The sequence below is a fragment of the Lepidochelys kempii genome, chromosome 1 (genome assembly GCF_965140285.1).
Source record: "Lepidochelys kempii isolate rLepKem1 chromosome 1, rLepKem1.hap1, whole genome shotgun sequence".
NCBI classification, from domain to species: domain Eukaryota; kingdom Metazoa; phylum Chordata; order Testudines; family Cheloniidae; genus Lepidochelys; species Lepidochelys kempii.
The window spans coordinates 215,799,025-215,826,911 of NC_136380.1; the positions used below are offsets into that span (position 1 = coordinate 215,799,025).

Sequence of the window (27,887 nt, forward strand, 5' to 3'; positions counted from 1 at the left end):
GAACAGGAAGGGATTGTTGCTCGTGATCAACGCTATCAGTTACCCTGTGGGGGCTGTGGGACTATTCTACACCTGCACATTCACAAACTGATACTCGATCCACATCAGTTAGTGAGAAGGGAAGACCAGGGACCAGAATTTGGCTTCCTTGGTACATTCCATACTCAAGTCATCACAAGCATTTCACTGAGGGATCAGTCCCAGCAGACTTCGCTGGTGCAGGGACAGGGGGCCAAATTATGGGCCAGTCCCCACCTGGTGTAAATCGGCATAGCCCCACTGAGCCCAATGGAGCTTGGCTGATTGACACACTGTGAAGATCTGGCTGAGGACGCTCCCCAATCCTTTTCTTTCCCCTGGCAGCTGCTCACCTGAACACACCACGCTGGCTTCACTCCCAGGGGGACACTCAGTTGTGCCCAGCGCACTTACAAGACAGTCCCTCAGGCGGGATTCATTATTCTCACAGCCAAACTTGCCATTCCAGACAGGCCCGTCTCCTGTGCCAAAGAGCTGCCCTGCTGGAATCGACAGGGCGAATCCACAGTCAAACTGCTGGCAGAGGGTGTGGGCAGCCTGTAAATCCCACTGGGAGTCACAGAGGGTTCCCCAGGCACCTCCGTGGCGAAGCTCCACTCTCCCCGAACACTCTGTGCTGCCATTTGCCAGCCTGTACCCGCCGTATCCTGAGAAGAAGGAGAAGGGAGATCAAAAGGACATTTCTCTTGCACAATTGTATCCAAAGATGTGACGAAGGAGCCCCAGTGACCTGGGATAATTAACTAATAATTATTTCCCAGTTTACTGGGCACTTTGTAAATGAGGATGTTCAGATGTGATTATCAGGTTCTTTCAGTGCAGGCGTTATTGCTCATATCTGCCCTTTGTGGGAAGTCACACAGCACCCACCAAACTCTGCCTTGGCATTTACTGCTCTGGGGTCAGGGTCATGCCTGGGACAGATTGTCTTTAGCTGAGGCCAGTCTCTGCTTTGGTGGTTCCAGAGTGCTGGTCAGGAGTCTGGAGTGGCTGCCCCTAAGTTATCACACAAATGCCATGTGAAGAAACTGGGGTTCTCAAGGGTGCTGAGTCCCAGGTTATTGGAAGCTTACTGAATCAGAACAGTTGCACTCAGGGGTCTGACTGGGAATAACATACACAGTGGTGATATTCTAGCTCAGTGACAGCTCTGCAACAGTTAAGGTTGAGACCAGCTTTCCTTCAAAGCTAATTTTTTCTAAGTGCTCTAATATCTGCCTGATTGATTGGATTGGATTGAAATACAGTATTTCACATAGGAGCACAGGGTTGTATTAGTAATAAAATGTGGGGCCATTTCACCAAGGGGTTTCCGAGATACAGCTCCCAGGAAGGAAAAAAAACAGCTTATATTAAAGTTGACAGATTCTGGCGTTTTATTTTTGCACACAGGTAGAGATCAAACCAAGGCTCAGATCATTGCACCAGGGTCTCAGACACTTGTGGGTTACCCCCAACAGAGGATATGGCATCCACCAGCCTTTGGGGGAAATCAAATTCAGATGTTATTTCAAAATGAGCCTGCTTCTCCAGTTAGGTGCTTGCGAAGGATTGTGCGCCTACACATACATCTAATGGACTACACTGAGCATGTGCAGTGAGAGAGGATAGCTGTCTGGAAACCTGAAAATCCAGCATGAGATGTGGGTGGCTTTGAGGGTAAATTGTGGCCTTTACAGCTAGGCACCCCCACCCCTGACACTGTGAGCGCAACTCCAGCTCAGAAAAGAAATGTGATGTTAAAAAAGCAGGTTTATTGCTCCAATTGGTCTCTCTCATGGGGGATTTTGTTTGGTGTAAATATAATCTGAGTGCAGCAACATATTCAGAATGTGCTGAAATTGCTTTTGAAAAGAAAACAACTTCCAAATGTGAATGCTGACTGGGAAGGGGAGGGGTGATCAGGGGTGCAAGAGTAGGTGGTAACAGGGGGAAATGTTTGCGTTTTCAGCCAGGGATGTGTTTATTATGGGGAGGGAGACAAATGGGAATCGGTGGTAGGGGAGAGAAGAAGTTGCGGGGTGGGCTCAGGGAAGGGGGAGAGTGTGAGGATTGGGAGAGGAGGAGGGGAGAAGACAGGAGGGGTTGCAAACTAGGAAGGGTAGCAGAAAAAGTTGGGGGATTGAAGTAAGGCACATCAGCCATGAATTCCCTTCTGTGTGTGTGTTGCAATCTATGGGAGCCCTATCCATTTGCAGGCCCTGGGAGCAACTATACAACCACCATTATCCCCATTCCATTCTAACAAAATGTACAGGACAAGGAGGAGCACTCAGGAATCACATAGCAACCTTGTGGCCGAGTGGAAAAACCACTGGACTGGGACTATCCCCAGCTTTGCCACTGGCTTGCTGTCTGACCTTGGGCACGTCTGAGGTTCTGAGCCCCAGAAGATGGTGAGAGGCAGACCAGCTGAAAGTCTCTGGGCAAAGATAAAAGCCGGGAAAAATAGTGGTGATGTAATGGTAGGGGTCTACTATAGACCACCCGATCAGGAAAAGGAATGGATAAGGCATTTCTACAACAAACATAAATATTCAAAACACAAGACCTGACAGTAACAGGGGAGTTTATCTACCCAGACATCTGTTGGAAAAGTAATAAGGCAAAACACTAAATGTTCAATCAGTTCTTGGAATGTGTTGGGGAAAACTTTTTGTTCCATAAAAGTAGAGAAAGTAACCAGGAGGACCGACATCTGAGACTAGATTCTGACCAAGAGGGAGGAATTGTTAGTGAATCTGAAGGTGGAAGGCAACTTGGGTGAAAGTGACCATAAACGTTAGTTGTCATGATTCTAAGGAAAGGAAGGAGTGAAAGAAGCAGAATAAGGAAAAAGGACTTCAAAAACTCCAGACTTTAACAAACATAGTGAACTGATAGCTAAGTTCCCATGGGAAGAAAATCTTAGGGAAAAAAGGAGGTCAGGAGACCTGACAGTTTCTCAATGTTAAAGACACAACTGCAAACTATCCTGATGTGAAGGAAAAACAGAAAAATATCATAAGAGAACATTATGGCTCCACAAGAGCTCTTTAAGGACTGAAAATCAAAAAGGAATCATACAGAAAGTGGAAATGTGAAGCAGTTGCTAAGGATGAGCACAAAACCACAGCACCAGCATGTCGGGACTAAATCAGAGAGGCTAAAGCACAATATGAGTTACACCCAACAAGGGAAATAAAAAGATAATAATAATAAGTTCTCTAAATACATTAAGGGGTAAGAGAAAGATGAAGTAAAGTACAGGTCCTCTACTTAGTTAAAAGAAGAGCTAATAAGGGGTGATATCAAGAAGGCTGAGGTGTTTAATTTCTATTTTGCTTTAATCTTTATTAAATAGGTTAATGGTGAGCAGATACTCAACACATTTAATATTAACAATGAGGGGGAAGGAATGCAAACCTCACAGAAATTAAGTCTACTGTCCCCAAAGATACAGTACACACACACTAGCCTGTTAGCCTGTAGCCCTGTATTTGACATTCCTGCATGCACCCCTGTCATAAATATAAAGGGAAGGATAAACACCTTTAAAATCCCTCCTGGCCAGAGGAAAAACCCTTTCACCTGTAAAGGGTTAAGAAGCTAGGATAACGTCACTGTCACCTGACCAAAATGACCACTGAGGAGACAAGATACTTTCAAAAGCTGGAGGGAGGGAGAAACAAAGCCTCTCTCTGCCTGTGTGTGTGATGCATTTGCCGGGAATAGAAAGGAATGGAATCTTAGAACTTAGTAAGTAATCTAGCTAGATATGCGTTAGATTCTGTTTGTTTAAATGGCTGAGAAAATAAGCTGTGCTGAATGGAATGGATATTCCTGTTTTTGTGTCTTTTTGTAACTTAAGGGTTTGCCTAGAGGGATTCTCTATGTTTGGAATCTAATTACCCTGTAAGGTATTTACCATCCTGATTTTACAGAGGTGATTCTTTTACTTTTTCTTCTATTAAAATTCTTCTTTTAAGAACCTGATTGCTTTTTTCATTGTTCTTAAGATCCAAGGGTTTGGGTCTGTGGTCACCAATGTAAATTGGTGAGGATTTTTATCAAGCCTTCCCCAGGAAAGGGGGTGTAGGGTTTGGGGAGAATTTTGGGGGGAAAGATGTTTCCAAGCGGGCTCTTTCCCAGTTATATATCTATTAGATGCTTGGTGATGGCAGCAATAAAGTCCAAGGGAAAAAGGAAAATAGTTTGTACCTTGGGGAAGTTTTAACCTAAGCTGGTAAAAATAAGCTTCGGAGGTTTTCATGCAGGTCCCCACATCTGTACCCTAGAGTTCAGAGTGGGGAAGGAACCTTGACAACCCCACAATTGGACAGCACTGGAGTCAGTCATTTTGTATGTTCAACCACTGCTAGCTGAAACCCAAACATCACATAGCTAACAATAGTTTTATGACCCTGAGAGGCAAGGCCGAATAGCTCCATGCTTGCAGTTTTTCTAATCAAAATGGGAGAATAAAATAAAAAATAAACATACTATAAAAAGAGAAAAAAATGTTTGGGCAACCGACCTTGGTTTTAGGTTCCTCTAACATGTAAGCTTTATCATTGTTATAACCAGGAATATTTTGCTAATAAAAATAATGAATTGTTATTGGCTGTTGCTGGGGAAATTATTAGCCCATTAGAGGCTATTATGAGCTGTGTGCTTTATCCAAAGAAAATTTACAAAAAAATTATTTAGAAAGTGTGCTTTGGAGCAGTCTGAGGAAGCTTTCCTTTTGGCAAGGATTTTACACCTTAGTTCCCCAATAGTAAGATGGAAGGAGGGGGCCCCCGATAGCTTGGCTGTTAATTTCTTGAGACCATTTCAGACTTTTTAGGTAACTGTAAATATTTGGAATGCTCTGCACCCTACTGCTACAGCATACATAGTGAGTCCACGCATGAAACCCAATAAAGTAGTTTTAGGTAAAGCACTCTGGTTTGTATCAATCATTTATCAGACAGAGGAGTTATGGCCATATTATTTTTTTCTTGAAGAAAACCAGTTAAATTACCACTGATTTGGGTTCTAAAACCCCTGGGTAACAAGCCCAGCTGAGGACACACTCTTTACCTTAACACACAGCATGGAGCTGATTTATGGTAAAACCACAAATAAGTTTATTAATAAAGAACATAGATTTAAATGATACTAAGCAGAGATAACAGAAGCAGAAAATGCTTACAAACAAAACAAAATACAACATATTTTAGGAACATCTTTCCATCACACATACATAACTCTACTCGCCATCTGTATATGCCTCACACAATGATATCCATAACTAGCATGTCTCCAGTTTTTATATGATATCTTACCCAAGTGAGCTGTAGCTCACGAAAGCTCATGCTCAAATAAATTTGTTAGTCTCTAAGGTGCCACAAGTCCTCCTGTTCTTTTTACCCAGTACACTGTTATAGTACAATAATACTGTATACAAACAGTTGTTTCAACTGCTTATTCTTTGGGTTTCAGGCCCCTTGTTCTCCCCTTGGGGTGTCTGGACCCTGATTGTCACACAAAGATACTTAAGGATCTAGCTGAAGCGTTGGTGGAACCGTCAGCCATGATACACAGACAGCTGCAGCGGCACAGGAGCCAGCAAACAGAGGGGTAAACAGGGGAGTTTGAAAGGGGAGTTTCTCTTGTGGTGCTCGTTCAGGGTTTGTTTTTGCTGTGGGGGGTGGTGTTTTGGTGTGGTTTGTGTTTCCCAGATTAACAGGATTTAGGTGGGAAGGCTATGACAGATACAGAGGCAGCAGTGGGAGTGACCCATGTCGTGGAGGACACAATAAAGATGACTGGATGTGGAAGCTGCGGTATGTACATGACCCTGGAGGGGGCACCTGGTAAGAATTTTGTTGGCATGAAATGCCATCTGATAGAGCTGATGGAGGAAAAGATCAGAGGTTTGGAGATGCAGGTGGAAAGTCTGGTTGAGTTTAGAAATGGGTTCGAGCAGATTATGGAGCAAAGACATGAGATATATGAAGGGAAAAGCTCAGACTTACAGATGGAAGCAGGACTGAGGAATTCTGAGGGGAGACTGCTGGGTGAGGAAAGTGGTCAGTGGAAGTATGTGACTAAAAGAACCAGGCAGAGGAAAGGAAGGGAAAATAGTGAAGGAGAAATAGAGCTCAAGAATAGGTTTGTGGAGTTGGAAAATGAAGAAGGGGCTCAGCAGGTAGTCACTGAAGGTGGAAGGGCAAGGAAGAAGAGAAGAGCGGCTAGTCCTCTAGGAAACGGGGAAGAGTCAATGGAGACTACACCAACTATGAGCCCCAGGAGGACACAGGATAGATTGCAGAGGATTGCAAGGGAGAATAGGAATGGAAAGAACTTGCAGCCAGAGGGAACAGGGGATAGACTGGAGAATAGCACCGTCACCAGGAAAAGGCAGGTCTATGTGAGCGGGGACTCTTTACTGAGAAGAATAGACAGGCCTGTAACCAGAGCTGATCCAGAGAATAGAAGGGTGTGCTGTCTTCCAGGTGCTAAGATACGGTATGTAGACCTGAGGTTGAAAAGGATCCTAAAGGGAGCAAGAAAGAAGCCCCTAATTATCCTTCATGTGGGAACAAATGTTACGGCTAGATTCTCGCCGGAAAGTATTAAGGGAGACTATGCTAGGCTGGGGAAGATGCTGAAAGAAATCGAGGCTCAGGTGATCTTTAGTGGGATTCTACCTTTTCCTAGAGAAGGGCAACAAAGGGGTGACAAGATTATGACTATCAACAGATGGCTCAGGCAGTGGTGCAATAAGGAGGGCTTTGGGATGTATGGCCACTGAGAGGCATTCATGGACAGAGGACAGTTCTCTCGGGATGGACTTCATCTGAGTAGGGAAGGAAATAGACTTCTAGGATGGAGACTGGCACAACTGATTAAGAGAGCTTTAAACTAGGAATTTGGGGGAGATGGTTGGGAGATGTCCAGGTAATCGCCACGCTGGATTTTAGCATTGAGAGGGAAGAAAACGAAGTAAGAAAGGATACAGCCGTGGGTAGGAGAATGGATATAAGGAGGAAGAGCAGTGTGGATACCAGTCTAATAGGTTATACTGGCTGTAGAATGACCGTGCCTAATCAGGTACAGAATGTGAGCAAGGTCAAACAGCAAAAATTAAGATGTTTGTACACCAATGCGAGGAGCCTAGGTAACAAAATGGAGGAACTAGAGCTACTGGTGCAGAAAGTGAAACCAGATATTATAGGGATAACAGAAACATGGTGGAATATTAGTCATGACTGGAATACGGGTATTGAAGGGTATGTGCTGTTTAGGAAAGACAGAAATAAAGGTAAAGGTGGTGGAGTAGCATTGTATATCAATGATGAGGTAGAATGTAAAGAAATAAGAAGCCATAGAATGGATAAGACAGAGTCCGTCTGGGCAAAAATTACATTGGGGAAGAAAACTACTCCAGCCTCCCCTGGGATAGTGCTCGGGATGTGCTATATACCGCCGGGATCTAATTTGGATATTGATAGAGCCCTCTTCAATGTTTTTAATCAAGTAAATACTAATGGAAACTGCGTGATCATGGGAGACTTTAACTTCCCAGATATAGACTGGAGGACAAGTGCTAGTAATAATAATAGGGCTCAGATTTTCCTAGATGCGATAGCTGATGGATTCCTTCATCATGTAGTTGCTGCACTGACTAGAGGGGATGCCATTTTAGATTTGGTTTTGGTGAATAGTGAGGACCTCATAGAAGAAATGGTTGTAAGGGACAATCTTGGTTCAAGTGATCATGAGCTAATTCAGTTCAAACTGAATGGAAGGATTAACAAAAATAAATCTGCAACTAGGGTTTTTGATTTCAAAAGAGCTGACTTTCAAAAATTAAGGAAATTAGTTAGGGAAGTGGATTGGACTGAAGAATTTATGGATCTAAAGGCAGAGGAGGCCTGGGATTACTCTAAATCAAAGCTGCAGAAGCTATCGGAAGCCTGCATCCCAAGAAAGGGAAAAAAATTGTTAGGCAGGAATTGTAGACCAAGCTGGATGAGCAAGCGTTTCAGAGAGGTGATTAAGAAAAAGCATAAAGCCTACAGGGAGTGGAAGATGGGAGGGATCAGCAAGGAAAGCTACCTTAATGAGGTCAGAACATGTAGGGATAAAGTGAGAAAGGCTAAAAGTCAAGTAGAGTTGGACCTTGCAAAAGGAATTTAAACCAATAGTAAAAGGTTCTATAGCCATATAAATAAGAAGAAAACAAAGAAAGAAGGTAGACCTTTTGTAGTGATAATGAAGGTCAGCCATTTCCAGCAGTTGACAAGAACGTCTGAGGAAAAGTGGTGGTGGGGGGAAATAAACATGAGGAAATAGTTTTACTTTGTGTAATGACCTATCCACGCCCAGTCTCTATTCAAGCCTAAGTTAATTGTAAACAGTTTGCAAATTAACCAGCAGCACAGCTATGGGTACTCGCATGGCCCCACAGTATGCAACATTTTTATGGCTGACTTAGAACAACGCTTCCTCAGCTCTCGTCCCCTAATGCCCCTACTCTACTTGCGCTATATTGATGACATCCTCATCATCTGGACCCATGGAAAAGGAGCCCTTGAGGAATTCCACCATGATTTCAACAACTTCCATCCCACCATCAACCTCAGCCTGGACCAGTCCACACAAGAGATCCACTTCCTGGACACTATGGTGCTAATAAGCGATGGTCACATAAACCAGCTTTCACCCAGATCACACCAGATCACACATCCATTGTCTACAGCCAAGCTCTACGATACAACCACATTTGCTCCAACCCCTCAGACAGAGACAAGATCTCTAGCAAGCATTCTTGCAACTACAATACCCACCTGCTGAAGTGAAGAAACAGATTGACAGAGCCAGAAGAGTACCCAGAAGTTCCTACTACAGGACAGGCCCAACAAAGAAAATAACAGAACGCCACTAGCCATCACCTTCAGCCCCCGACTAAAACCTCTCCAACGCATCATCAAGGATCTACAACCTATCCTGAAGGATGACCCATCACTCTCACAGATCTTGGGAGACAGGCCAGTTCTTGCTTACAGACAGCCCTCCAACCTGAAGCAAATACTCACCAACAACCACACACCACACAACAGAACCACTAACCCAGGAACCTATCCTTGGAACAAAGCCTGTTGCCAACTGTGTCCACATATCTATTCAGGGGACACCATCATAGGGCCTAATCACATCAGCCACACTATCAGAGGCTCATTCACCTGCACATCTACCAATGTGATATATGCCATCATGTGCCAACAATGCTCCTCTGCCATGTACATTGATCAAACTGGACAGTCTCTACATAAAAGAATAAATAGACACAAATCAGATGTCAAGAATTATAACATTCATAAACCAGTCGGACAACACTTCAATCTCTCTGGCCACTCGATTACAGACCTAAAAGTTGCAATATTACAACAAAAAGACTTCAAAAACAGACTCCAATGAGAGACTGCTGAATTGGAATTAATTTGCAAATTGTATACAATTAACTTAGGCTTGAATAGAGACTGGGAGTGGGTGGGTCATTACACAAAGTAAAACTATTTCCCCATGTTTATTCCTCCTCCCCCTCCCCCCCCCCCCCGACTGTTCCTCAGATGTTCTTGTCAACTGCTGGAAATGGCCCACCTTGATTATCACTACAAAAGGTTTTCTTCACCTCCCCCCTGCCCCCCGCTCTCCTGCTGGTATTAGCTCATCTTAAGTGATCACTCTCCTTACAGTGTGTATGGTAACACCCATTGTTTCATGTTCTGTGTGTATATAAATCTCCCCACTTTATTTTCCACTGAATGCATCCAATGAAGTGAGCTGTAGCTCATGAAAGCTTATGCTCAAATAAATTTGTTAGTCTCTAAGGTGCCACAAGTCCTCCTTTTATTTTTGCGAATACAGACTAACACGGCTGCTACTCTGAAACCTGTTAATGCAGAGTTAAGGTTGCCTGTTGATAGCACATGCGCTTCAAGAACTTTGGGTTCAGCAAAACTCAAACTTCTGAACACCAGGAAACACGGAGTTCAAATAAATGCCCATGCAATGTTAACTCTGCCCTCTTCAAGCAATGCCTCACAACACCCATAACACACACACACTCCCACTCTGCCTATTCACTGTCATAGTCAGGCACTATCTGCACTTTCCCTATGTTCAAACACTGAGCCTCCCCCCGAGAGCATACCACACTTGCAAAATATAACAACCACCCTTTTACCACCCATTTACACATCAACACAAGATATCACCTAAACATATACTTTCCCCCACCCATCATTAAATCCACACACAGCTCTCATGTCCCAACTCACTACTGACAATACCCATGGCAAGATGAACCCCGGGCCCTGCTCCTGACACAGCCTACACAAATGATGCCGACTGCAACCTCAAGGGCCGTATGCACATCTTTCCTTTGGTAACACACAAGGGGATGCTTAAGCCCAGTTCTCTTCGTATCAGATTCACAGCTCTCTGATGCTCCTCAAACTAATTCCCAGGTCTCCTCATATTACAACCACAGCTCTCCCAAGCTACTCCAGCGTATTCCTCCACCATTCAGTACAGCTGCACCTATGCAGAGACTGCAGCTGGAGAGCAGATAAGCCCCATGGTTATTGCCAGCTCCAGGAGGATCCCTTGGTGAAGAGCTGTTTGGGGCTTCCATTGGTGGCACTGAAACAGGAACTTTAAGAGTTGTGAACTGCCTCAGTCAACTCAACAGTGCTCAATGTGGGGCTTTCTGGTGACAGTTAAAAAGCAAACACTGGTGGCTATCTCCCTGCCCCAAGTTGTAGCGCTATTCTGAGATTGTGGGTAGAATTGGGGATTCAGAGCTGACTTTGAGTAGAATTAAATGGTAAAATAACATCATTAATGCAGAGTTAAGGTTTCCCAATGATACCCTGGGCACCTCCAGAATGTTGAGTTCAGCAAGGGAGGGTCCCCCAAGTACAGGGCACAATCCCACAAGGCGATGAGTGAAGTCTGTGAGAGGCTGAGCACCCTGAGCTGCCACTGCTGGATAAGACCCAAAGTGAGTCAAACACACCATTGAAGGGATAAAGGAGGGAAGGGGCATGGGGAGATGAAAGCTTTATTATCACTAGAAACTCACACAAAGAAATGTGAAGGAATGAGCACCGTAGGGCTGAGGTCTCCCTCTCTCCCTGGCACCATCGTTACACTATCTGGCTGGTTTTTGAGTCACCTGGCTAGTTTTTCCATGGCCTTCCCAGTTGCTGGTCCAAAGGTGTTATTGGCTGCGGGCAGGGGAGGGGTTGGTGTTGCCAGAATTTCTAAGCTGTGCACAAATGCACTTGGGCATGCAGTGATCTCAGAACTCCAGCTAAGCGTGTCAGAGCTGGAAACACAAAATGGCCTCCCGGCTGGTACACTCATCCTGATCTGCATGTGTGCAGTATGCCAAGGCAGACGCCAGTCAATGGGAGAGCAGTGTCGCACTCCCAACCACAAATCCCACCAAACCTCCCATAACTCTCTGAGCACTGAGCCCCTTCCCATGTTTGCCCCCAGCCCTGGGACTTGGCTCTGCTCACAGACCAGCCTCTCCTCTTCTGGGACCTCACCCTGTTCACAGACCAGTGACACCTCCCCTGGGATCTGGGCCTGCCCACAGATGGGCCAGTTTTTCTGTGCCTTGGCGGTAGCAACCCCACCCTATACAGAAAGGCAGCCCCTCTCCAATCTTGGTTTCCTCTCTTCAACTTTCAGGAAAAAAGACCTCTGTTTTCCACTTCCCCCCACCCATCCCAATACCCAACCTGGCAGCATGATTATGGCCAGCCAGCCAGGGGTCCTCATTGACACAGTGACAGGCTATCCAGCTGAGTGCCGTGGACTGGGCTTTCGGCCAGTGGTGTGTTCCACAGGCAGGCTAGTGGGCAGTGCAGATCCTTTTCAGGCTCTGCCATAAGCAGTGATGTTGGGAAAAGCACCTCGCTGGTGGCCCCACCCTTTTTTTAGCTCGTCCATTTAGATTTGTGTCCTGACAAGACCCTGGCCCTGACAAGACGGCAATCTTTGTTACCCATATAAGAAGATCCCAGGAATGTCACTCTGTCTGTGAGTCCCTCTGAAGCCCAGGATGTGTGCTGAGTCAGCATGAAATGCTGGGGCCAGCTACTGGCATGGCCGAGAGCTCCTCTGCTTCAGAATATCACCAGGTTCAGTCATCACTGGGATTTACAGTCACTTACCATCCAACTTTTAAGTTTTAAGCCACTTCCAAGTCTCGGAGTTTCCCTTATTCCATATGGCGCCATCTCCTGTCGCTGACAGTGGGGCTGAAGCCAGTGAGATGCTGCCATCTGCCTACAGTCTGTTGCCACGTGGGAGTGAGGCCGCCCTGAGTAAAGTTGGCTGCCATCTTCCACTGTTTTCAATTAGACTGAAGCCCACAGGAAACATGGCTGCCTTGTATGGCTGAGAGGAATGGACAGGGCCCAGGGGCAACAGAGACTCTGTGAAAGGAGGGTGGGGAGAGTGCAGGGAGCAGGACACCTGGGGGTGGGGGCAGGAGACAGATTTAGGGGTTTCAACGGAATGGCTTGGAGAAGGATGTGGGACAGGAGGAAGGCTGTGGGGAGAGGGATGTGGGGGGCACAGGGCAGCTGGTGGTGGAAGGGAGGTTGAAAGGGACATAGGGGGATGTGAAGTGCAGGGAAGCTGAGGGGGCTGCAGAATAGAGCAATGGGGGTGAGAGATGAAGGGGATTAGGTGGCAGATCACCAGCCTTGGGTTGGTGGTGGAGGTGGGGAGTCCCCTCCAAGCAGTTGGGGAAGGCAGCGTTGCCGTGTTTCCAGATCTCACAAGCTGATTGGGAGTCATGGGATTTTGCTGCCTACAAAAATATCAGAGGAGCTGCTGTGATGACACAAGAAGCTCCTCTAATACTCCAGTTTTCAGGGCTGGACCAAGCTCTGTGCGAGAACTTCAGGGCTGAGGACACAGACCTGCCCTTCCACTGAGCCCTGCCTTCATGTATGTCCCTAGAGCAGAAAGAGGGTCCCGGGGCAGCAAGAGGCAGGGGAGGGCGAAGTTGGGAAACTGTTCCTGCTGGGAACCAGGAAGAAGACAAGCCCACTTGCCCCAGTAGGCAGGGGAGTGGGGAGTCAGAGAAGTGATGTAGCTGGGTCCCAGGTGGTGAAGCCCCAGGGCAGCCATATTTCACCCGCCCACTGCTAAAGGATTCCCCCCCAGCCTAAGCGGGGAGGGGGGGTCCACAGGACCTGGAGAACCAAATAATTACGGGGGACAACTAATGAACAACAGGGACAGGAATACAGTCAAAGGATCAAACGAAGGGAACCAGACAGGGAAACCAAGCAGAGAAGCCCACTACTCCTCAAAGGCGTCAAGGGAGTCAGTGAACGCCGCCCAGAGAAACTCTGCCTGGAGGTGTGAACGGACGGAAGATTGGAAATAGTCACAGGAGACTCCATCGGCCAACCTCCTCACCCTGGTTTTATAGATGGCCACTTTAGCCAGGGCCAGGAGGAGGTTGACCAGGAGGTCCCGCGACTTAGTGGGGCCACAGACAGGGAGTGCATAGATAAGGAGGTGAGGGGAAAAGTGCAACCAAAATCTTAACAAAATATTCATGAGGAGCCAGAATAGGGGCTGCAGCCTGGTGCACTCCAGGTAGACGTGCGCCAGGTTTTCCCTCATACCGCAAAAGGGGCAGGTGTCCGGGATTGGGGTGAACCGCACCAAGTACAGGCCTGTGCTCACGGCCCCATGAAGGAGTCGCCAACTAATATCCCCGGCGGGCCTCAGAACCAAGGTGGAATATAGGCCGGCCCACCGGGGCTCCTCATCCTCTCGAGGTGGCAGGAGTTCCCGCCACTTTGTGTCAGGGCGGGACGCAAGGGTGAGGACATGAAGGGTATGGAGCACGAGCATGTATGGATGTTTCCTTGGTGCGGTCTGGAAACGGACCAGCTGCAGCTCGTGTAGCTGGCGCAGGGTGAAGGGGCGGGGGAGTCGGTTGGGTCCATGGGGCAGGGTCCTGATGAAAAGGTCCGGAGGGCCTGGGGTGGAGGGTGGGCGGGGCACATCCTCCCTTAGGACCCGGTCGAGGTAGACCAGAGCAGCGGGTGGCAAAGCGGCCCTCACCTCCTGAAGTACGCACAGGGGAGTACGAGGTCTGGAGAGCCCCATGTGCTGAGCGAGCATCAGGGGATCCAGCCAGTCTCCCCGGTCGTAGTCCAGGAGGGGTGACTTCTGCCAGGACCAACCTCTGGCGCACCGAGGGGGACTCCACCACCTGCACACGGAGCTGGGGGTTGTGTAGCAGGGGCTCCTCGAGGAGATCTTCCCCCACGGAGGCCGCCACGGATCTGGTCGCTGTAAACAGTTTCCAGGTCCGGAGGAGGTACTGGTAGAAGACCAGCAGCCTGAAGAGGTCTCGTGGAAGACCTCTCGGATGGAGATAAAGGAGCTGCCGGTCATATCGGAGCCCTCGGAAGTGGCACAGGAAGGCATGCGCCAGTACGCTCCACGCCGGACTACCTGCACCATAAAGGAGCCTCTGCAGGGCCTGGAGGCAGAAGACATGGACCTGAGTGCGCAGACACTTCAGGCCCTGCCCTCCCTCCTCCAGGGGTAGATGGAGAGCCCCTGCAGGGACCCAGTGCAGTCCTGACCAGAAGAACTCAAGAATCAACGTCCGGAGGTTGGCCAGGAAATCCGGGGCCAGGACCAGGGTGTTGAGCCGGTGCCAGAGCATGGAGAGGACTAGTTGATTAAGCACCAGTGCCCTCCCTCAAAGGGAGAGACATTGGAGTAGTCCCGTCCATTTCTGGAGCCGCTCTATCACCCCGGCCTCTAAATTTTCCCAGTTCTCCAGAGGAGAGGGATGCGTGGCAGAAAGGTAAACGCTAAGGTAAAGCAGCAGACCCGCGCTCCACTGGATGGTCTGAAGTGCGGGTGGGAGGGAGCTCGCCTGCCACCAGTTTCCTACCGCCAAGCCAGAGCTCTTGACCCGGTTGACCCAGGCGGAGGAGGCTGCCCAATAGATGGCCTGGCAAGCCTCCACCCGTGCCAAGTCGCCCAGGTCCTGGACCACGAGGAGCACATCGTCGGCGTACGCCGACAGAACCAGCCGCAGCTCCGGCTCCCAAAGCCCCAACCCTGTCAACCTCCTGCGGAGGAGACAGAGGAAGGGCTTGATCGCCAGAGCGTACAGCTGGCCCGAGAGGGGGCACCCCTGCCATACTCCTCGCCCGAAGCTGACCGGTTCGGTCAGGGTCCAGTTGAGCCTGACCAGACACTCTGCGGAGGCATACAGCACCTGGAGAAAACCCACAAACTGGGGTCCGAAGCCAAACGCTCGCAGAATGCTCAAGAGATACCCATGATCCACCCTGTCAAATGCCTTCTCCTGATTCAGGGACAGGAGGGCGAATGACAGACCGTCCCTACACCTGAGTTCCAAGAGGTCCCGGACCAGATACAGGTTGTCGAAGATGGTGCGGCCTGGGATGGTGTAGGTCTGGTCTGGGTGCATCACGTCCGCCATCAAGGACCCTAGCCACAGCGAGATTGCTTTCGCTATGATTTTGTAATCCTTGCTGAGGAGCGAGACGGGATGCCAATTTCATAAATCGCGGAGGTCCCCCGAGCCCCAGGGCAGCAGGAGGCAGGGAAGTGTTGCTATGGGTGAAGAGGGAATGAAGGGCAGTTCCCCGAGTCAGGGGTGAGAGGAGGGCAAGTGCAGTCTCCAGCTGAGCAGCCAGGGAGAGGGGTGTTTTGTGTGTGCATTACAGGGTTGACTTTCCAACCTGCAATTATCACACACTCACACTGGCAGGGGAATCAAGGGCAGTTAAAAAGCCCAAAGACAGATCAGGGTGAAAATTTACTTTAGCAATAAATACAGTATTGGTACAGTGATAGCCTCAGCTTGGTGAAAGGCACCTTGGTCATAAGTTAGTTTCATTTTCAAATCAGAGAGAGCTGTCAGGCACTCAATGTTGTTGAGAATTTGTCTTTCAATTAATATCTGCCTCAGAATGAAAATGGCTGCATGCTTTCAACATTAATGAAATGTGTGGTTCAAAATTCCATGAAAACATTAACTGTCCTAAGTTATTTAAAAAAGAAGAGGGAGGGAGGTGGGTATATCTGAGCTAGATGATATGAGCCAAAGCTGTCACATGTGCATACATTGCAATTTGACAATGTACATGTTTTGCATTCATATTTGTAGCGGGGCCGTCACCAGGCTCTGGTCAGAAAAGGGTTAAAAGCAGCCAATAGAGGCTGGTTGAGTAGTCAGCCACAGGTGTGGTTGCACCCAATTAGGGCACAGCTGGCCCTGATAAAAGGGCAGGCTGAGCGAGTGGGAGACAGACTCTTGTGCCAGCTTGGGAGCAAAAGACCAAGCTGCCTGGGAGAGTAAGCAGGGTACCTGAGGCAGAGCAGGGCTGGGGAAAGGCAGGCAGAGATGAGGAGCTCTGACCTGGTGAGTCCCCAGGCTGAGGCCTTGCTAAAGGCCAGGGGAGGTACTAGGGCTGCAAGGAGGCAGGTGGGGCTAGAAAGGCAGCAGGTCCAACCCTTGCCAGTGATGAGTGGCCATAACAGACTGCAGTTTGCCTCTGAGAGAAGGGGCTGGATGATGACTGGCAGTAGCCACTGAGAGAAGGTAGTGTCATAAACATACAGCTAAGGGTAGCATAAAATCCCTCCTTTGCCTATAGAAGCTCAGATAACCTGGTTGGCACCTGACCAAAAGGACCAATAAGGGGAGAAGATACATTCAAATCTGTGGGGGGAGGTTTTTGTTTTTGTTTTTTTTCTCTCCGGGACAGAGAGGAACCAGGGTAGGGAAAATATGTCTCTTAAGCCATACCTGAACTAAGTATCTAAGATTACAAATTGTAAGTAATAGGAAGGAAATGCATTAGATTATCTTTTGTTTTAGCTTGTGAATTTTCCCTCGGCTAAGAGGGAGGTTTATTCCTGGTTTGTTTGGGTTTTTTTGTAACTTTAAAGTTTTGCTTAGAGGGGAATCCTGTGTTTTGAATCTGATTACTCTATAAAATTAACTTCCATCCTGATTTTACAGAGGTGCTTCTTTTACTTTTTCTTTATTATAAAGTTCTGCTTTTAAGAACCTGATTGGTTTTTAGTGTCCTAAAAACCAGTGGTTTTACCTCACCTTGTTTACTCTCAAGCCTCCCCAGAAGAGGCGGTGAAGGGGCTTGGGGGATACTTTGGGGAAACAGGAACTCCAAGTGGTCCTTTTCCTAAATCTTTGCCAACTGTGCCCATATATCTATTCAGGGGACACCATCACAGGGCCTAATAACATTAGCCACACTATCAGAGGCTAGTTCACCTGAACGTCCACCAATGTGATGTATGCCATCATGTGTCAGCAATGGTACATTGGTCAAACTGGACAGTCTCTACGTAAAAGAATAAATGGACACAAATCAGATGTCAAGAATTATAACATTCATAAACCAGTCGGAGAACACTTCAATCTCTCTGGTCACACGATTACAGACATGAAAGTTGCGATATTACAACAAAAAAACTTCAAAAACAGACTCCAGTGAGAGACTGTTGAATTGGAATTCATTTGCAAATTGGATACAATTAACTTAGGCTTGAATAGAGACTGGGAGTGGCAAAGGCATTATGCAAGGTAACCTATTTCCCCTTGTTTTTTCCTACCCCCCGCCCCCCCAGACATTCTTGTTAAACCCTGGATTTGTGCTGGAAATGGCCCACCTTGATTATCGTACACATTGTAAGGAGAGTGATCACTTTAGATAAGCTATTACCAGCAGGAGAGTGGGGTGGGGGGAGAGAAAACCTTTTGTAGTGGTAAACACCCATTTTTTCATACTTTGTGTGTATAAAAAGATCTTCTGTACTTTCCACAGTATGCATCCGATGAAGTGAGCTGTAGCTCACGAAAGCTTATGCTCAAATAAATTGGTTAGTCGCTAAGGTGCCACAAGTACTCCTTTTCTTTTTGCGAATACAGACTAACACGGCTGTTATTCTGAAACCTAAATCTTTGTCTAACTCACTTGGTGGTGGCAGAGATACAGTTCTAAAGACAAGGAAGAATTTGTGCCTTGGGGAAGTTTTTAACCTAAGCTGGTAGAGATAAGCTTAGGGGGGGTCTTTCATGTGGGTCCCCACAACTGTACCCTGAGTTCAGAGTGGGGAGGGAACCTTGAAAGGTGGGTATAGTGGTTGGGGTTCCTCTGGGAGGGGAGATCCAGAGTGTGGCAACACCCCAAGGTAAGGGGCACCAGGGTCTCTGAGGGACATGGGGTCAGAGGTGGTGGAGACAACAGGGCAGGTAACAGAGGGCAAGACACCGGCCCATAGAGGGCACTCCTGAGCTGAAGGAGCTAATTCCTGGACAGACCAGCAGGAAGTGCTGCACTGGTGAGTGCCCTGCCTTGTGACAATATTTCTGGGGTTTTTTTGCTTAATATTTTCTTGCAGCAGTCACTGTTGCTTCACAAGATTTTACAAGTTACACCCAAGCAATAGCACGGGCTTTCAGCTAGTCTCTAATAATCAATCTGTATGAATGGGTGGCACAAAGCCAATCCCCATTGCAGGGCAATAACCTAAAAGTGGCCACAACTGGTCCAATTCCATCAAGAAAGTTTTAAAATAACACCTACCCCCTACATAGCACTGTGTATTCAAGTGCCTGAAAGCCTTTACAAACACAAATGAAGTTAAGCCTCACAGACACAATCTGAGGTAGGAAATTAACTGTTTCACAAATGGGGAAACTGAGGTACAAGGCATTACTGAATACAGAACCAGAACTGGAAAGAAAACCCATGTCTCCTGGGTTCTGGTTCTGTTCTCTGATCACTAGACCCTGCCCCTTCCCCTTACAGATGTATCTGAGGAGGGAGGAGAGGCTCAGCAGTGGAGAACATGCATCCCTAGTGGAGGATAAGGGAAATCAGAGCTCTGTTGGGACCCTATCCTTATATCAGGAGAAAGGTAAATAGAACTGTCCCCATTTAGTGGAGACACTTGAAATAGAGTGAGGAGTATGAGAGAAAATGGGATTTCCCACCATCTCTTCTTGGCTCCCCCTGGGTGGTGGGAAAGCAGAGCCACCCTTTGTAGCAGACAAGAATCCTTTGGAGCAACTTGGAAACATGCAAAGTTTTCTGGGATGTGGGTTCACAGGAGGAATATATGGATGTGAGAGAAAAGAGATCTAGTAGCCCAGCTGTAGGGCCTATATTAGTCATATGTTAAAGTGAACAGTTTGAATTCTTACCTGAACACAATATGCTGACAGCATCAGTGTGGGAGCATGTGTCGTTAGGACGGGACATCCTGGGACAGTTTGAAAGGACAGTCTCATTCCCCACACATTGAAACTCTTCCTTCCAGATCAGATCATGTCCTTCTCCAAAATGTGTTGCTCCTATAGTAGCTACAGCCTGTCCACACCCTAATTCATTGCAGATAACAGAAGCTGTGTTGAAATCCAATTGTGAATCGCAGACTGTCTCCCATGTATTTCCATGTGTGACTTCAACACGTCCAGAGCAGGCAGTGTCCCCTCCAACCAGCCGGACCTCAATGCGACCTAAAGAGTCAATGCATCCATCAGTGAGTGTTGGTTATACTGACATCCCAAAACCTTCCCCAGGCCTTCCTGGGGAGGAAATGAAGGGAACCTTCTTCTCTCAACAGCAGACATTGTTAAATAAGCCCTTTACTCCATATGCCAGTTCCTGTGCTCCAGTGATGAGAGGGAGTTTGAATAAGAGGTCAAAGCCAAGAGATAGCCAACAATATAATTCTCAGGTGTGAACAGAATGACACAAAGCAGAGTGTGTGACTGTCTCTCCAGGTGGGACTGGACGGGACTGATGAGTGTTTACATGGTCTTATACAATATTCCAGCTGAGGATGTACTTTCTGTTCCTTCATGACAGGAAGGATATTGAAAAACTGGCGAAAGTTCAAAGAAAGAAAGCCTGGAGGCTTCAAAGAGGCTTAATCTGTGAGACTGGGGAGTAAAGGAGAATAAGGGGCAAGGAATAGCAAGTGTCTTCACAGGAGTGAGAACAAGGAAGGGAGGAGCTTCATAATTCATATGATCTGAAAATACAAAAATAGTGGCTGAGAGTTCAGAAGGGAAAAGCAAAGGGCAGAGAGGAGGAATAAGTCCCCAGCAGCAGAAGGAGCAGAGAGTGGGATAGACACAAAGGAGAAGTGATGGTCTAGAACAGACTAGATACAATACTAGTGGGAAGGAAGCAGGTGAATGATCTGCAAGATGCCAGAAAGTGGAGATGTTCCAACTGCTTGGAATTAGGATCTTGTGTGTCGGCCTCATACCAGCAGAGCCTGACACCTGGAACACCGGTTCCAGTGTGAAGCCCTTCTCAATTACCCTTATGGCTTGTCTACAGGGGATGTTACCTCACATTAGCTGTAATTAGCTCACCTTAAATACCTTGTGTCCACATGAACCCTGTTCTCAGAGCAATTTATTTGGCATCTTAGGTTGCCGTAACTAATCCTCATTGGAGAAGGAGTAGCTCCACTTCACAATCAGTTTGTTCATTGTAAGATTCCTGTGAAATAATTCCTAATGCTAATGCTGCTGACAGTCCTCCAGCTAGTGTCCCACACTGCATTGCTCCATACCTGCATCAACCTGCTTTGTGCCTGTTTGCGCTCCACAGCTCTGGGGTCATCTTGACCAGATGTACCCTCTCTGGTTAAATGCTGGCAGGCAGCCAGGAGCGCCTCTTTTCGTTACCAGGTGAGTTCACATTCCCATAGCAACCAAGGCCCCCCTACTTCCACATGGACCCATGTAGAGGCCCAGGACTTGATTGGCCCTGTCTGGAGACAAGCATGTCCAGTTCCCTCTGGATAAGAGTCACCAGAATGCAGATGTCTACAGGACACTGTCAGAGAAAATGAAAGTGAGGTGGCTCTGAATCTGGTACCGAGTCAGCGAACGAGCTCCAGCAGGTTAGTAACTGCACGTGCATCTCTGCAAGCTGTCCTGAGTACAGCTGAATGAATAACTGAAATTTCTCCCCTTCCCACCCAACACTTGTTCCTTTTTTAATGTCTTTTCAAAATCATATTTCAAATCTTTCATTAGATCAGAAAGAATATTTTTTATGTTTTGTTTCTGCAAGAAAAAAACAACCATTCAGTTTGGGCTCTAAATGAATCAGTTCTTCTTTCAGATTTTTTGGTTTGGCCACTAAACTGAAAAATCAATGATTTACTCAGCTGTAGTCAGTAAAGCCTGTAGAAGGGCACAAGCAGTCAATAACCTGCTCCTGCCACTCCTCTACCCACCCTAGAAAAGAAAAGAGTCACCCATCCAGCACCCAACAGCTCCAAACCATACACATTTTAAAAAAAACTCGCCTACACAAAGCCTGTCCCTTCCTCCCCACTCACGTGTGTGCACCACTCAAATAAAGTACAGAAGGTCTATAGAATGGGAAATAAATGGGGGATTATCTTACTATCTCAAAGGAAACCATGGAGTTGGAAGAGAAGATGGGGCATAGCATTCCAACCTTATGGGAACAAGCATATTTTATCATTATTTGCATGGAGACTATGAAGAATGGGACCATAAATGACCGTGCTTTTTCTTATTTCCCTGTGCACGTGTAACTGTGTGAAGAGGGGAGTTGTAGCATGCAGAGAAGCTGTCAGATCTCAGGAAACATAAGAAAAAGCTGTAGATGATCTGTTCCATGGAGCATACAGTTAATCCCAATAGAGGGCCTTGAAAGCAGCTGGAAAGGTTTCCTGGAGCATGCACAAAAGCTCAGAATGGAGCATACAGCCCTTGGGAGGGACACGATGCAGACAATGCAGAGGCAAACAACCATGATAAAGCACCTTTTGCTGCAAAAGCCAAGCACTCTGCCCCAACACTGCAATGTCCTGCAAACTATGGAGAATGCACCATAATGGGAGCACAATTCCAAATAGCCTTAGCACAGTTCCTTCCCACTGCATTCAACCCAACAGGAGATGGAGAACGCTTTCTGATGTATCACCGTCAGGGGTGAAAACTCCTTGGTGGGGCTCTCCCTCAATATGCAAGTTTTTCAGTTTGCATCACATTCCTTTGTTCTGGTCTACTCCTAAAACTTAGGTCACCCTAGCTACATGGGTCATGGCTGTGAAAAATTCACACCCCTAAGAGAGACAGTAACTTTTTTTGATAAACTCAATAAATTCATTTCCATAGAATGATAGAAGTGTAGGACTGGAATGGACCTTGATAGGTCATCTAATCCAGTCCCTTGCACCAAGGCAGGACTAAACCTATGTCTTCATTGGCATTTTTGTCAGTGAAACTTCTGTCGGACAGGGGTGTAGAAAAAAAACCCCACCCCCCTGACCAACAAAAGTTTCACTGACAAAAGCACCGGTATGGACAGAGCTGTGTTGGCGAGAGATGCTCTCCCACTGATACAGCTACTGCTGCTCATTAGGGCTCATTTAATTATGCCAGCAGGAGAGATCTCTCCTATCAGCATAGAGAGGCTATACAGGATACCTTACGGCTGTGCCGCTGTAAGGACTGCAGTGTAGACAAAGCGTAAGTATTATCTAGACCACCCCTGACAGATGTTTGTCTGACCCTTTCTTAAAAACGTCCAATGACAGAGATTCCACAAACTCCGTAGGCAATTGGCTCCTCTGCTTAACAAATCTGATGGTTAGAAAGCTTTCCCCAATGTCTAATCTAAATCTTTCTTGCTGCAATTTAATCCTTTTACTCTAGTCCTGTCCTCAGTGGTTAAGGAGAACAGTTTAATGCCCTCCTATTTATAGCAGCCTTTTATTTATTTGAAGAATCATAGGCTGTCCCCACATTGGCCTTCTCTTCTCCAGACTAAACCAACCCATTTTTCCCATCTTTCCTCATAGTTGATGTTTTCTAAACCTTTAATCATTTGTGCTGCTCTCCTCTGTTGGCTACCATTTTGTCTGAAAAACTTAATCAGGTCGAGCTCAGCCCGTAAATGGCATAATACCTCCCACCCCAAGCTATTAATTCAGAATGTAATCAAACCAAAACTTGCTTGCTTTCTCACAGAGTGTTCATTAGCCACAACTTCCTGTGGCATCCTAGCAGAAGCACAAGGCACCCCCACTCTCTTCCCTTAACCACTTGGATCATTTTGCAGGGGTCCCCTCTCTGGCTGCCCATAATTTTGAGAAGATTTATCTAGTTCCTACCCCTTCCATCCTCCAGGATTTCAACCTGGGTCTCACAGATGTTGTGTAAAATCCAACACGCACTTATCACACCAGGCACATTAGTAGTAGTATCATAGCACCTGGGAGCCCTACTCATGGTCCAGGACTCCATTGTGCTAGGTGTTGTACAAACACAGAAGAGAAAGACAGTCTCTGCCCCAAAGAACTTACAATCTAGGTAGAAGACAAAAAACAACAGAGGGATACTGACAGGGGAATACATGGTCAGCATGACCAATTGTGCTCTCAGCAGACTAACAATTCTCAAGTTTTCACCTGGCTCAAATTGCAACTGTTGTCTTGTGTTTGCCTAGTGACGGATGGCAAAGATGATTTCTGTTCTTGCATATATCATCCAAAGTTCAGTGATCTTGTTTCAAAAGGCAAGATGACCTTACGCCGTTCTTCCTTTTCTCTGGACTTCCCATCCCCCTCCTGATTTCTATGCAAATAGAGCTTCCTTTGTTTGGGGTGACTCTTTGCTTAATTTCGCTGGGGACAGGTAGATAGTTGCCTTCCCTCCTGCCTAGGAGAAACCCTTTATTTGGACACACACTTTAAATCACAATATCAATGAGAAGCCATAATTCTTAATATAGTTATACATAGATTCAATGATGATATTATGTGTGGCATAGGCTTTCATTGAACATCTCACTCAATACACTTTCATAATATAGTAATATGGTACATAATATTGTATACAATCAGATGATTCAATTGCTTATTGCTTGAGGTTCAGCTCCCCTGTTTTTATAGCCCAGTAAACAGTTGCAGTGTACTCTTTAAGTAAAACTCAGACCAAGCTTCTCTCGCCTCCTGCATGTAGATGACATGATGTCTCCCCCCCCCAACTTGGAGCTTGATAGTTTTGTTTTCCTAATATGCAAATAGACCTTTTTCATCTCTACCTGATGACCAGGCTGGTCAGAGAAGCAAACACATTCATTTGGCAGACCTGTTTGCCAACTCCCCCTGACATGCCTGGTTTAAACACACTTTAGTCATTATTCCAGCCTGTACTCATAACCCTTGTACACACTTCGTACATACAATGTGTAAGAATATCAATGATCAGTGACTTATTAGTTTCCAATATTGTACATGCCACTTCTCAGACACAGATTATGACCTCATTGAATTGGGGGACACTGAACTGGCCAGGCCATCTGAAACTCATTACCTGATACCAGTGAGGCCCTTGCCTCCTGGCATTGGGAAGATATGAGTGTCACACCCACCCAGCCTCTTCACCTCCACACCGATCCTCACCACAGCCTCCATCCCTCTGGTGTCACCACTCCTAGCTACAGCCAGGCCAGTAATTGTTGTCTTGGTTCAGACAGCAAACCAAAAAAATCAGAAAAAAATATTTGATTCAGCCTTGAAACTGTTTGGAACTTGTCAGAAACTCAGAAGAGCCCATTGTGGGTCATACAGAAATAGTGTGTGCTCTCCATTATAACCTTTAGTCCAGTGATTAGGGCACTTGTCTGGGATATGGGAGACACTGGTTTGAAACCCTACTCAGGAGCAGGGGCTTGAATTCAGGAATTCTATCCCTGATCCACAGGTGAGTGTGCTACTCACCAGGCCGTGAACTATTCCAGGCTGGAATGCTCTCAATGTCTGTTGAAACTGTTCCACTTTAAATTTTCCTCCTCTAAAATTTAGGAAATGATTAGTGAAGGTACAGGTCACCATTAGGTGGGTGCAGGGGGAGGCAGTTTGGATGGGGGTGGACTAGACTGGCCTGGAGCCTGGCTGGGGAAGGAGTCCCAGGTGGGGTGGGTCAGGGGAATGGGGGGCCCAGCTCAGTGTGCAGCTCAGGTGCCATAACCAAGGTAGGGTGCAGCCCTCCAGTGATCTGCTGCTGTGATATGTTTATGAAGAAGCACAGGGCCGGAGATAGCAAGGAACAACTTCTTCCATGTTAATGGCTTCTTGAGTGCCAACTAATGGCTTACTGGGATAGGAAGGGGAGGGGGAGCTAGAAATGTTGAGGAGGGTTAATTTTACAGAAACTGGTCGGACAGGGGGTGGAGAAGGAAAGAAAAATATCAGTCTCCTCTCACAAACTTAAAGTTACTGTAACAACCATGTAATACAAGACTGTCAAGATTTTGGGACAGACGGATGGAATTTTTCTGACTAACCCTCTTAGCAAATACCCATTACAAACATTTCAAAGCACAACTATTATTCCCATTCCATTGTGACAAAAGGTACAAAAACAAGTAGGAGCTCTGAGGAATCACCAAGCAACCATATGGCCTAGTATAGAGACCCCTGGACTGCGACTATTCCTAGCTCTGCCTCTGGACTTCTAAATGTCCTTGAGCAAATCACTTCACTTCTCTGTGTTTCAGTTTCCCCAGCTGTATAATGGGGATACTGAGGTAAAGCTTTTTGTGATCTACTGATGAAAAGGGCTATATAAAAGTTAGGTCTTTTTCCAATTACCTAGTTACAGTTTCTATCAACTGCAAACATAGGTGAGAACTACAACCGTCTAAATGACCACTAACTCTGACAACAAACACTTCTCTTTTTGTTAAAAAAAAACTAGGAAATTCACTGATAGAAACCTTCATTTGTGCAGGGGTAAGGTTGCCCAGAGGTATCTTGTGCTCTTCCAGAATGCTGAGTTCAGGAAACTCAAACCTCTGAAAACACAAAGTCAAGGTGCTCACCCATGCAACATTAACTCTGCCCTCTTTGAGCTGTGATCCAACACAGTCAGAGCACAAACATGCACACATTGCCTTTGAAAATATCACTCAGAGAATAGGGCACATGACAAAAGTAGCACTGAGTCAAATGCCTTCTCTCTGTTAAGATAGAACTTGTTTTTAGGTGAACTGTACTGAACAGCCTATACTCACAACCCTACATCTGTCCGACACTCAAATACTCAGTGTATTCCCCAGAAAGAACCACACACCTGCTAAATTTGACAATCCCTTTACACCCTTGTCACCCAGTCATACTTCTCCCCCAGCTTCAAAGAATGCACTGCCACACCCAGTCTTTTGCAAGAAGATTTATTTTCTTAAGAGAAATTAGCAAACCAATAGAAAAAAAAACTTTTTTCTCATTCCTTGGTCTCAGGGACACCCCCATCCAGGGGTCTCTGGCACTGCTGCTCCTGGCAGCTTCCCAGTTTCAGTCACCTCTGCTCCCTTCTTGGCCCTTAGCTGCTTCCCTAAGCCCCTGACCCCTTGTTGCAGGGATACACCACAGGAGCTAACTCCACTCTGGTGTACCTTCCCCTCCCCAGGATGCAGCCTGTCCCTGTCCATCTTCCCAAACTGCCCACGAGCAGCCCTTTAGAGCCCCAGGTATAGCCCGCCCCTCTTTAATTTGCTGGATTGGACTCACCTACTGTGGTCCAGGGTTGCTGACTTAGCCTATCCACTGGGACCAGCTACCCTGTGAAAATCCTTTTACAACCCATTCACCCTTATGTAGCACCCCTTAACCATCCAATTGCCTTCTTTAGCATCAGTCTCCTTACAGGATTTGATGGACAGGCCTGGGTTCTTTTGAATCTCGTCTCAAGCTCAGCAGGATGCAACTTCCTTATTTTCTTCCCATATGAATTTATTTGGCAGTGCATCCACTCTCTTCGTTCCTTCCTAGCAGGGTCCCAGGGCAGTTGGAAGGAAAATTCTAACCAGAGGGTAACACCAACTTATTTGACAGATAGTTAGAGACTCTCAAGAAATAATGCAGACACATATAGTATATTCAACACAGTAGTTATACTAAACAGAAAGTAAATATAATTTGGGGGGGGGGGGGGAATAGCTCAGTGGTTTGAGCCTTGGCCTGCTAAACCCAGGGTTGTGAGTTCAATCCTTGAGGGGGCCATTTAGGGATTGGGCCAAAAATTTGGGGATTGGTCCTGCTTTGACCAGGGGTTTGGACTAGATGACCTCCTGAGATCTCTTCCAACCCTGATATTCTATGATAACATAACATGGTAAAACACTGCTCTCAGGGTCACTGGTGCCCATGCTGATAGTACCCATTAGTTTCCCATGAATCTAAACTCCTCAGTCACTGCACAGGGGCTGATGATCGCTGCTCTCAGGCATCCTCTTCATGCAGGAGTCAGGCTGCTTCTGCTCCTGGGATTTCCCCTCATCACAAAGGGGTGCAGGGCTCAAGGTGCACATTTCAATAAGACTACTAAAAATCCTACCTTTAGTCTCCTACCCTAGTGCTCAGACAAACTCGCAGCAGGCAGGCAGCGTGGACTCACAGTCAGAGCAAAGTTTCCCATGTGGTGGTGGATTTTCCCTAGGTAGCTGAAGCACTAATTCAGCCTGGCTTGGTGGGGAATATTCCCAACAGAACTCTTTAACCGGGCAGTGACCTTGGAGAGGGAAAGGCCCAAGCTGAGGGATGCTGCTGCCCAGGGGCCAGTTCTCAGGGGGACCCTGCATGAAGACCTGGGACTCACCACACAGCCAGTCCTGACCTTTCCATAGCTGGCTCCAGACTGCTCCAAATTGGCTTCTCCTCTCTCCAGTGCTGGGCATCTCACTTCCTGT

The 27,887-nt window shown here is 46.8% G+C and overlaps 1 protein-coding gene across 1 annotated transcript in view; it reads right to left on the bottom strand.

Annotated features, from left to right (window-relative positions):
- LOC140907236 (scavenger receptor cysteine-rich type 1 protein M130) overlaps window positions 1-27,887 on the bottom strand; it is a 71,735-nt gene that overhangs the window by 29,865 nt on the left and 13,983 nt on the right. The window contains exons 4-5 of the mRNA XM_073332754.2: window positions 19,340-19,654; window positions 372-686 (exon numbers count right to left, since the gene is read on the bottom strand). Of these exons, the coding sequence (XP_073188855.1) occupies window positions 372-686; window positions 19,340-19,654 (630 nt within the window). The remainder of the gene's footprint in view (window positions 1-371; window positions 687-19,339; window positions 19,655-27,887) is intronic.